Source organism: Zerene cesonia, chromosome 10, assembly GCF_012273895.1.
Source record: "Zerene cesonia ecotype Mississippi chromosome 10, Zerene_cesonia_1.1, whole genome shotgun sequence".
Taxonomy (NCBI): domain Eukaryota; kingdom Metazoa; phylum Arthropoda; class Insecta; order Lepidoptera; family Pieridae; genus Zerene; species Zerene cesonia.
In genome coordinates, this window is record NC_052111.1 from 354,077 (window position 1) to 366,502 (window position 12,426).

Sequence of the window (12,426 nt, forward strand, 5' to 3'; positions counted from 1 at the left end):
GATCTCTCTGTTAGAGTGTCTATGAGGTCCCTTTTGACATTGTACATGAGATCTTTGTGACTCGGCAGCATTTTGTCAATGGGACCACTCATTTCCTTTACAGTGTCTTCTATTTTAACAACAACATTTGAGACGGCTAGATCTTCTGACCTCTGTAACAATTGTAATAATATTATACCGTAATTAATGAGGTTTAACATGGTTGATATTATTAAGAAAAATCAGAATATCTAGTCTAAATCAAATAAGGTATATTAGGATTAGATGTGTACAATATGACACAACTGTTTTCTTGTAGTATTATAAATAATGTTAAAAGGGTTATTAAATATAATTGTAGGCACTATGACTCACAAACATGTTTCCAAAGAATGTTTGTGTAGAGAATTATCTATCTCAGGAATATCTTATAGAAAATGACTCATATTCATTTACATTTATTACCATTAAGTTCAAAATAAGATTTCCATCAGTATTTAAGCCATGAAGAATGTACAATTTTTCATCAAAGAGATAGCGAAGTGTGTAATTTTCATTGTCATTCCAACCAGTAGGTAGAACTTCACTCTTCACTTCATCTCCAGATAGGGTGCGCTGTAATATATTAAGCACAAATTGACAAACTGAGTGGTGAGCATAAAATAAGCATTAAATATTTCATAATATAAATACAACTGTACCTCATCGCCGACTCCGATATTTCTAAAACCTCTTTTTGTTAAATTCCAATGAATGAATGCGATTATAATATCAGATTTTCTTTTTACATCTTTCTCAACGGTCCTGAAGGTCAAATCCCACCCGAACAAAGGATCAGACGCCATAAGTCCGGATGTGACACCCAATTTATTTAATGTAAAATAAAAACAACACTGTTTTGTTTCGGAAAAAGTTGTTTTCGCAAATAAATATTTAACTTTACGATTTCTTAAATGTCATGCTAACAGTACAAATTACTATAGTGGAACTGTCAAGTGTCATCATTTGAAATTAGCAATATTGTCACTGTTATTGTCATTATCACGTGCCAGAGACAAACGAATACAGATTTTACAATATGTGGGTAACTTATTATATAAAATATTATTCATTTTTTATTCTAAACAAAATCTAAAGTTATTGATACAAATCTTTGAAGAAATGGTATTTTACATGAATCATAATAATAAATGAATTATACAATGGAGTGTCCTTAATATTGCCTAATTATTACAAATGTGATTACGATACCATACGATAAATTCAATTTCAAATTAAAAAAAATAATAATTTAAAACATCATATAATTTATATCAATAATAACCATCTTCGGTATTTTTAAACGTGCAGCGTAAAAAAAATACACATATATCTTTGGTTATTAGCATTGGTTATTTGCAAACGTCAAATTTATGTCAAGTTATACAGCAGTCGAAAAACAACATGGCGGGCAGTGTCATCTCGATATCGTCGTGAATATAACGTGAAATAATGATTATTATTGTTTTAGAATATGGGTGAATATGTGCAATAATTTATTAAACTTTGATGTGAAAAGTGTTGTGTTTTGATATTTTTTGTGATAATAAAGTGTTACAATGGCCTCGGATAAGATCAAAGTTGCTGTGCGGGTTCGTCCTTTTAACAGGCGAGGTAAGCTGGTTTCGTGCTAGTAATAAATAAAAAATACGATCATACAGGTGACTACGTGTGCCTGTTTTATCTACGTATTAAATTTAGCTTTGATAAATTTAGTTTATTTTTATTTCTTTATTTACACTCCCATCAATATTGTTTTCAAGGAACTGGAAGACGTTGAAGCTAATAACTTCGAAACCTTTAGCTATTACATAAAGCCTACAGTACCACGGTACATAATGCATGAATTATTTTTTCATGATTTTTGCAGTTTCTTAGTTTGCCCTAAAATTGAGCAAACTTGTAAAATTATTGATAATTGATTGTAAATAAATATTGTATTTCAATAACAGAACTGTGATTTCTGCTTATTCTTATCTAAATACAATTTAACTAATGAATATTGATATTAGAAAGCATAGAATTGTCGGTTTTTAACATAATTGTAACAGATGGGAAGCATTACATTTTATGGCTTCTTATTTATTTATTTATATCCTAAACTATTAATGTAGTTATAGGGGGATATAATAAAATGTAGTCAAAAGAAATTAATCAATTATGAAAATAACATTATTAAGTGACAGAATTAACTAAATTGTCACACTTGTTCTCTTACACAGTGTATGTACCTAGTTATTGAAATTATTTAACCCTGGTGACCTAAATCACCATAGTAAGATATAATCATACTATTTGTATTGTCACTGATTCTTGATATGTGTGCTAAGTTTACATTAACTCTGTCTATTTAAAGTGGCTCAAAATTAAATCGGTGGGTTATATACAACTATGCAAGTGAAGTTAATAAAAGTGTGTTAAATTATACAATACAATAACAAATATGAATCTATATAGCAATATATTACAAATGTTTAATTTTAATTAAGATATTTTAATCAAAAATAGTGTTTATGGAATATTGAGGAAATTTATAAAAATGGTATTATATAAATAAAACCAATAAATTTACTTACTCTGAAATAATAATGTTGCAATAAAAAATAAATCTTTCATTGTTGCATAGTTATTTATTCATTTGTATAATATGTATATATTACCCTTAATTATTTGCTGCTGCTAATGCTGATAATTAAGAGAAATGTTTTATTTTTATTAATATTCAACTTACTAGAGAAATTATTGTGTTATTTAAATATTTCTTTTACTCATTAATCTTATCTGTATCGGTTTTATCATAAGATTGTGTTACTCTGTAATTTATTGCTAGAATGTCGTTTTATTATTTTAGTACTTTTGAATTACGTACAATTAAAAAAAAAAACTGTCATTTCGACAATTTTTTATTAAATCGATGCGAATCTAACACTTTTCGCCTTGTTATAACTGAGAAACGTAAATTCCAATCAAGCACTCAGCAAATTTCGTAATTTCCTCTAGGCGATGTTAAATTATGTTCAATACGTCGATCGATATACACTCCGATGTGGGATGCGAACATACAACCAACCAATATTATTCCGTTATGCATACGCCTATTTCAATACGACGGTCTAGTGAAACCGGATTTTGAAGAGAATCGCCACCGACAAACAGTCCGACCTCGTGTTGAGTCATTGTTGCAGTGCTGTACACGTATTGCTTAATCTAACCACTCGATGTTCGCGATTTTAGCTTACATCCATCGGCAATAATTATTGTCAACTGGATTCCGATGTTTCTATGCCAAAAGTGACCGTTGGGTAACCAGCATATATATATTCATTAGCATGTTTTTATAATTTCCCCTCAAAAACAACGCATTAGCATATATAATGTAACGAATTATAAAGATAACGCATCTGGTTTGATAGTTTAGCGTACTCGTATCGTCAGTTAAGAAATAATGTTCGTGTTTTATTTTCTTCAAAATATGGATTGGATATTTTTCCAATTAGCAGTGTTTCGTCGTATCACAATCGTTTGGTTTGTAACACATCTTATGACATCATCAATATATATGCATTACTTTTATAGCATAGTTCGTGTGAATTCATGTGACGAAAAACAAATAAACAAGTCAGTTAACGCTCGCTTCCAATATTTATTTATTTATTTATTAAAACACTACAAATTGTAAGATTACAGGGGTGCTTCCAAACAGGACGGAGTTTAGGTAAAGGTAGCGGAATAGGTATGAAAATTATTCCATAATTAAACGTATGTTTTCAGTACCATTCATTACGTATGTATTTGATGTTTTCTGAACGAATAGTTACAGTTTCACAATCGATGTCACGTGGTCTTTGTTTAAAAACTGGTTTAAATATCGTCGTGGCTTTCAAGGTATTCAAAACCTACCCTACTTAATACTTATTGATGAATAAAAAAATGTGAATGTAAATTTGTTTGTCACACATTAAGCCCCTTAGTAATTTTTGTGAAATATGGAGCAAAGATAGTCTGAAACCCAAGAAAGGAGATAGAATTTATTCCGGAGTCCCTTAGATGACACGGGCGAAGCCATGGGTGGAATAGAAGTTACATTGTACATTTTATACAACAAAATTACAGGAATAACATAATTCGTCATATTAATTATAGCAGTACGAATAAGCTTAGTAACACGAGCTTTACCACCATTCAATTAATACTACGTATAAACAAATACTAGTTACATTACATTGAAATTGAAATTTTAATTACTATGCAGTTCAACACAGTAGTGATGATCGATTCAATGACATGGGAATACAAATAATAACCAGCAGAAGCATATGTTTCCGTAAGCGGAAGCTGGATTTTATCATGTGTCGGCCACAATCACGTGTGATTGTTTATCTAAATGTTTATTGGTTTGTCGAACGGCCCCTCTACGATTAATTACCATCTAAAGACAATTTTCCTAGAAATAGGAGTTTTTACGTTTAGCATCCACATGAATCATTGAAGTACTTTTATGTACGACATGCTTCCTTCTTTTGTGTAAAACTTTACATTCTATAAAGAATTTCCTTTTATTTATGAGAGGACAATTCTTGGTAATTTTTAAGGAAAAGTGAAAATGAGCCCCCAATTTTCTGTTTGTTTTAAGCTACATAAAACAAAACAGAATGCGTTGAATACAAATGTTTTACATGGTATTATTTTCATACGATAACTAACTATTTACATAAAATGTCTTTGACCTACGAATAATCTAAGCGAAATACTTGGTTGGTTTGACTATATTTACGATTGATAATATAGTGTTGATTATATTGGTTGAGACATTTCCAATGATAATATTTGTTTTACATAGTTGCAGCTTAACTTCTGTAACTTTCCGATTATTATTTTTGTAACATGCCATTTTATAATCGCGAAATTGTTTATTTCTTCCAGAAATCGAACTTGGTACACAATGCGTGGTGGAAATGGACACCCAGCAGACAATACTGCAATGCCCGCAGTCAACACACGACAAAGAAAGGTATGACTTTAAATACTTCAACCGTCAAAATGCCTAAGCCTTCATCTATTTTATTCGGATATAAAATTAATTTCATAATTTAAGCATTTACTATAATGGATGTGTTCATAATTGGGGAACTTTTCGTTACTTCCGTTATTAAAACTTCTCTGTTCTTCAGTCATTAACAAAGGTGACCTCACCCACCATCCTTGCCCCAGATTAGGAGTACACGATAAAGAGAAGCACACACAGGAGGGATTGCCTTTATTAGCGTGACGAGGCAATTAACACCTTCCGCATGTGTAAGCCTTTATTTTTTTTACCTTCGTCCTTGCAGATGTTAGGAACTCTTAATTAAAAACGTTGGCCTACTTGACTAGCGTGCGGAAAGAACCCTAACGCTAAGTAATTGCACGTAGCTGTTCTTGATGATGTGACGAGACCGTGAACTGCACTGGGTGGCAGCTTTTACCTTATGAAACATTTAAACAATTGCTTGAAATGACGCTTTTCTAACTATAAAATGTGTAAAGTGTTGGATTTCAACAGCTGCATTTTGAAAAGAGATGACAGCATGTTATTTGTTTAAAATTAGAATAACTTATGCAATCCATTTTTAAAGAATAATACGTTGTTTGCATTATATTATGAAGAAATAAAAGAAATAATATTATGTAGAATGTCTGAGACGCTCTGATTCGTGCGCGTTACCTCGCATTTTTCGCAACTTGAGAGTGCAATGAGCGACTAATAAAACAGTCTGATTCATATCTTAAAACAAGTACTTAATATAACACCATTTAATATGTATTATATGTATGGAAATGTTTTTATAAAACATAAATCACTTGTTGTTTCTGTATTATATAGTTGGCATATAGCTTTCACTTTACTATTAAAGGAAATATACGAGGGCGGTCTACGGGTAACGTAATTTTATGTGGGCAGCAATCATTAATGCTGTGGTCTGGGTTGGAGATCTCCTTAATAAACCTACTCGTACGATATATCCGGGTAAGTCGGATACGAATCTTACGTATTATTTGCGTTCATTTATTCTTTATAAAATTCTTTGCAAAAAATAAACAAAGGAATTATTTCTCCTCGCATAGTATGGTGTACAGCAACTTACGCACGCGTCTTTTGTTTACAAGGCCTTTTATTTTTAAAACATCATCTGTGTCGACAAAGTGTACATGCCTTTTACGGCGAGGCACCTGGAGGTTAGGAAAGGCAGATTAAATATCTTATTCGGCAAGGTGCAAGTAATTTGAAGTATCCTTAATTCTTTAAAGTACTCGATAGTCTGTTCGAATTTTATTGTATTGAGAGGTTTCAATGTAAAGGCATTTACCCTTTAAAGGGCTCTCGTCGGTTTAAAAATAAGATGGTCATGTGAAAGTATTGAATAGGAACATCTACATTACTTTTAATAACACAATCTGGAAATTCTTGATTATTTTGTGTTTATCTATGTTGTAATACCTACTTATAGAATAATTACGTGAACGCGATGACCTTACACCGTGGTTGTTGTTGTTTAATTTCAACGGAGAAACTTTACCATTTATATCCATTTGTGTACAATTTGAAATCGAATTTGCTTGTATAAATATACTCCCAATTCCTTCACGAAAATCTATTACGGTTCCAACTCTTGAAGCGAAGATTAAAATCGGAGGAAAATTAAAATAGCTCTTATCTTTTGTACGCCGTTCGTCTTGAAATAATTTCTCGTCACAATTTTACATTTTCATAAAATCACGTAGCTGGATTTTTTGCTCAGTTAATAAGCGGTTGTTTATGTAAGAGGCTTTTATTTACCCAATTTGTTGTAACAAGCAAATGATACTTTCCAAATTCGCGTATAACATAAATTATTGTAGAATATGTTACTTAAGTAATATGAAAACCAGTGTAGGAAAGACTTACGTTACATTAATTATTGTTACTCAAATAACATTTGATTGTGTATGTTTCTCTTGTTTTATCTCAATCCTTATTCTATTTCGTCAGAGTAAGTGAGAGCTCCGTCAATACGTTACAGTTTTTGTTTATGTAGTTACTTCATATTGTCGTACATTTTTCGTTGTATCAATAACCAAAGAAATCATCAGATCGACTTGGATGTGAGGTTCATATATAAGAATGACCTTATTCACATAACCGATGGGTATATAAAATAGCTTCGCAGTGGAGCATTCAGGTCAATCAATAGCACGGCGGAGACAGCGTGACATGCTATCTTTTCCGTGTAATAGGTAATTATATTTTATAGGGAAAATAATTTCCTCAATATTTTATAAGGTTTTTCATTTCATTTTGTGGGCTCTACTGGTTTTAGTTGGTGTATTTCGTTATTTATAGGATTCGGAATTTAATAAACTACTTTCTGGTTTCTTTGCTGTGTAATTATATTTTATAGGGAAAATTATTCGCCCTATATTTTTATCAGATTAATATTGTATGCTCTAGTAATTTTGTAGGTTTATTTAATTATTTAGAGGATTGGGTAATTCAACGTTCATAAATTACAACGTTCTTTAAAGTTGTGATGGCCTGATGTCAGAAATAAGATTGTATGTATTTTGTTACCAACTAAAGCTGAAGGTTTTATAAATGACCTAATTAATCCCTGTAATATGATTTCTTGGGTGTTTAAATCTAGCTACTTTCGCTATGATAAATTTTGCATGTAAGCTTTAAATAGATTTATCAGATGTAACATTACGTTTAACATGGGAGACGTATAATTTAACATAACGCACGGATAATTGGAGTTCAAGTTATGTGTACGAGGTTGATTACAGATCATATTTCTAAGATTTCTTCAATTGAGCATGTCTGATATAAAATGTTCAATATATAATGTGTAATATGTCGTAATGACTTATTATAAAACAGTATATATAAAAACAAGTATATATGTACCTAATAGTTTGATTTCCTTACTTTATGATCAATGACATAAAGTAAGGGAATAGGTGTATGGGTTGGGTATTCGGAACGGTGCACAGTGACTGTGGCTAACGGACTGGCGTGGGATTTAGATCGTATCCACTTACCAGCTTAATTTAACAGTGAAAACTTTTATCAAAGAGAACAGATTGCAAATCCGATGTGACAAAAACGGATTTAGAACTGAGCTTTAACTTACAATAAGCCGATATATGCAATACTAGCTGCGCCCCGCGGTTTCACCCGCGTAAACAGTTGCCTATATGTCTACCTGTCTACCTACCAAATTTCATTGCAATCGGTTCAGTAGTTTTTGCGTGAAAGAGCAACAAACACACACACACATCCTTACAAATTTTCGCATTTATAATATTAGGAGGGGGATAGTAGGAGAGTAGGAAGTAGGATGAAGCTAATATTTGCTAATTGTCTCTAGTTAGGTTAAGTACATATTTCGTGTATTATGAAGTATCGAACGTGGTACGAAATTAAGTTTATATTAATATTCCCAGTTGGAAAACTTACTCATAACCCAGCTCATAGAAATGTTTGTATCAAAATTTATTAGGTAACTATGTCTGGTCGTGTATTCGACACACGGTTTAAAGGTATTTACGTAAAATTTATATAACTCAGTAAGGATTAAAATTAGTTCACTAGGAGATTTAAAAGCATGCACATTTCCTTATATAAATAAACTTGAGCTATCAAGAGTAGATAGATAGCTATATAAGTTGGGATTACAAGAAAAATATTAGTAAACGAAAACGTTTCAGTCTCCATGACAATTCAGCGAAGCACGGGTTGCACTTGATGAATGTAAGCTCTTCGTTCCATTCGGTTAATTGCTTCTACTGTTAAGAGTTATGAGAGAGCACTTTGACGTGCGCTTATATAGAGATACAGTGTCTGTTCACTGTTGCAAACTCGATTGGCACGCTCCGAAATTCTATTTAGCTTTGATATGAGCGAATGAACGATAATTTCAATCTTTGTTTGGAATCTAGATTGGGGTGTAATCTACTGGAAATTTGTGATTATCTGTGTCTATAACGGTGTTGTTAGTATGTTTGTAATTAGGTTATAACATTGTTTTTTTTTACAAGTTGAAAATTGGTATGATATGTTTCCTTAGTTAACTTACCGATAGCAGTGTCTGTACCTAATTTGCCTCTGAGATACATTTTCGCGTCTGAAACATTCGGGCTAACATCGTACATATCATTTTATTAAAAAAATTAAAGCCAATTCTTACGTGCTACAACATGGCAGTGTCCAAGATCCAAGACCATTAGCAAGTAAACTTACACACTCTGACCTTTGCCACATAAGTAATTCCAAACCTTTGGCGTGCACACGTAATTACTAGAAGCGAAGTTTGCCTATGCAGACTATATTTGCGAGACTCCCCTTGAATTAATTAAGCTTACGAGAGTAAACTGAACGTGTTCAATTTCGGCACTGCTATGTCTAGGTTTCTACGATAATGTAGTGACTATCTACTCGCAAGACTAATAGATTGTGTTCGAACAGCAATGGGTGTTCGGGGAGATTGATCTACCAATTTGCTAATGCCTTTCTTTTAGTGGTGAGTCATCAGCGAATTGAGCGAGCCGATTATTAGTCAGGCCTTTATGTCGAATTGATGCCTAGTGATGTTATGTCTATCGGACAATAGGTATTTTTTGCAAATAATGTTTTCTCATCATATGGTAGACATGTGATAGATAATTGTGCTGTGGAAAATGCCCAAATTCAGAGTTGTGTAAACTTACCAGATCAATGGATTCATGTTGCATAATGCAATAAAGTCAATGAATAATTAATTTTAATTGGTTCAAAATATCATAATATGACTAACAACAATGTGTAACACTTAATGGACACATCAGTGGAAATTGATTTAGATCACCATTCAGTATTGTTGGAATGGAAGTAGGCGATAGATAAGACTTGATTACTGCAGTTTATTCAGAGACGAGTAATTTGAGATATCGTCTTTCGTAAGATAACAGATAAAACTTTATTCACAGCGATTTTGATTGAGTTGATATATTATGGAGAATATAGAGGTGTTCGTTTTAAGGCACCATAGTCGGAGCCAAACTAATCTGACACATGAAATGACAATGGAAATTCTATGTAACGTGTAGAGGAGCGACCCATATTTCGGACTTGTGGGACCGCACATGAAATTAATGGGAACGGATTGAAACTAGAGTCATCTATGTATGACCGCAATTGAGATACGTTAACATTAGTATAAATATGTGGATCTCGATTAAAGTTGTTCGTGTGGAAATGGGTTATAATCTGTTTTATGTGTGTGTGTGTGTGTTTTTACGTATAGACATGTGTATGTATGTATAGCCTTTTGATAAACATGCTAATTTGGCTATAATCCGAATGTAGATGGAGAAATGGTGTTCTATTTTTCTTTGTACCTCATCAACACATACTTATATCGTATCGTTGTATTTTTGTTTGTTTTAGAAGATGTAACGAGTGACGTGACATAATGTAATGGTTTGCGATTTTTATTATCTCGAACACAAACGAATTTACTTACCCAATTCTAAAACTACTCAGGCAATTCGTATGTAATATATGTATATTTCTTTTATAATGCATAAAAAAGATGTGTACTTAACATTGAAAATTTGTATCTTAATCTTGCTAGAATACGCCATGAAAGACCAATGATAACGTTCCATTGATATTACGAGCTACAGCCCTCAATGCCCTACATCCAGCCGTCAAGGTTTGATATTGATCTAAAGTTCTTTCATTTCCAAAGGGTCGTTCTTGATCCTTCGAGATCTTTTCATATTTAAAGCAATGTATTGAGTCTCATTCAAAATGATCGCGTTCCTTGGTTTTTTATATTACTTATATATTATATTATATATAAGTAATATAATTCTTAAATCTAATGCTTAGAAACGGATGAAAAAATATAGCGGCATATTATAAATACGAAACACAAAACATTTTACTCGTTCTAAATTATTTATGCGTAATAAGGAACATAAATATTTTGCAGTTTTGTATAGAAGTAAAGGTCAGGGATTTTCGCTATACAAGCTATTTATAGAAATTACACGTATAGGAACTAGAAAATACGATTATTCAATAGCATATTAAATATTATGTATTAATTAATATTCGCGTTGGTACATGTTGTTTCCAAAACGATACATAAATCACTACACGTAGCATATTCCACCTATTATATCAATCTTACATCTGTTCCAAATTAATTGATAGGTGTTCATTTACGAACGAATTTGTTTTATTCAATTTTTCACAATAGCTCGCTTTTAAAGTACATATAGCTATATTTTATTTTATAAGAGATATACTCGAACAAAGGTAAGAATGTTCCAAGTGCTGGTGTCACGTCGGTTTCATCAAGCCGAGTGCTTCGAGATGTTCGGTATTGCGGCCCATTCAGCTTTATGGCGGTTGTGAAAGTCCTGTAGGTACTATGTAGACGGACGTTTGGAAGCTGCGATAATTCAGATTTATAGCTGGAGTTTGTGTGGGTGTACTGTGGTTATATAATAGTATCCTTTGATGTTTATTTTAGATATTCAACCGACTTCAATAAAGGTGGAGGTTCAAAATTCGACTGTATTTCTTTTTTTGGTTTGTTACCTCAAAACTTTCGACTGCGTGAACCGATTTTGATGACACTTTTTTTATTTGACAGCTGATGCCTCCCGTAAGGTCTCAGTAAAAATTAATCTGGTTCTGACAATTTGAAGCCATTAATGTAAGGACATTTTTGTCTGCTCTTTGTCGAGTGATTATGGCGTCAGCGTCACATTTTGATAAAACTTAAATGTTTCCAAATTTGAAATAAATGTCTACAATAACCGTATATAAACTATACCTACGTATTATGTATTTATGTACCTTAATTCTATGACTTGTTCTATTGATAGTAATCGTTACATACAATGAATAGAAATTCTTGGTACATGATCATTATTATTTTCCCAGGCGTATCGGTTCTCCAAGCGGCTACGTAAGAAGAATACCATTTATGCAATTATCGTATCCCACAAGTTCATTAACATTAAAGTAATCCTGAAATAAACGACGTTAGTAATGGAAGATATCACGTTGGCATGATTCAACCGTTACTTTTAATTACATTTTAAACCTTCCGTGTATCGATATAAAGATTAAAATAGGTTATTTTAAACATGTAGTTAGTTGATACTGATTGACGACTGTGGACTTGGCATCGATTTTGCAAACTTCATCGAACGTAAGTTCTTGGAACTAGCACGGGATCAATTTGAAATTTAAATCAGTTTTCATTCAATTGCGGGTCTTGGTCGATCGTGGTGCATCATTCACGCTAGTTATGCCAACTATACTTCGGCCGTTCAGAGAATGCGTTCCTGACACCTGTCAGTTAGTCACGACTAGTGATGGGCACAACATAA

The 12,426-nt window shown here is 32.4% G+C and overlaps 2 protein-coding genes across 8 annotated transcripts in view; one reads left to right on the forward strand and one right to left on the reverse strand.

Annotated features, from left to right (window-relative positions):
- Positions 1–980, reverse strand: part of LOC119829577 (proteasome inhibitor PI31 subunit) — a 7,986-nt gene extending 7,006 nt beyond the window's left edge. The window contains exons 1-3 of one of the 2 annotated variants that reach the window (XM_038352150.1): positions 681–980; positions 445–594; positions 4–152 (exon numbers count right to left, since the gene is read on the reverse strand). In XM_038352150.1, the coding sequence (XP_038208078.1) occupies positions 4–152; positions 445–594; positions 681–824 (443 nt within the window). In that variant the 5' untranslated portion in view covers positions 825–980. Of the gene's footprint in view, positions 153–444; positions 595–680 lie in introns of both variants that reach the window. The other variant, XM_038352151.1, reaches the window with a different exon arrangement.
- A 441-nt stretch (positions 981–1,421) lies between these two features.
- The window catches only part of LOC119829816 (kinesin-like protein KIF13B), a 100,541-nt gene continuing 89,536 nt past the window's right edge, over positions 1,422–12,426 (forward strand). For all 6 annotated transcript variants that reach the window (XM_038352544.1, XM_038352545.1, XM_038352547.1 and 3 more), the window contains exons 1-2: positions 1,422–1,632; positions 4,942–5,029. In XM_038352544.1, coding sequence (XP_038208472.1) covers positions 1,578–1,632; positions 4,942–5,029 — 143 coding nt within the window. In that variant the 5' untranslated portion in view covers positions 1,422–1,577. The remainder of the gene's footprint in view (positions 1,633–4,941; positions 5,030–12,426) is intronic.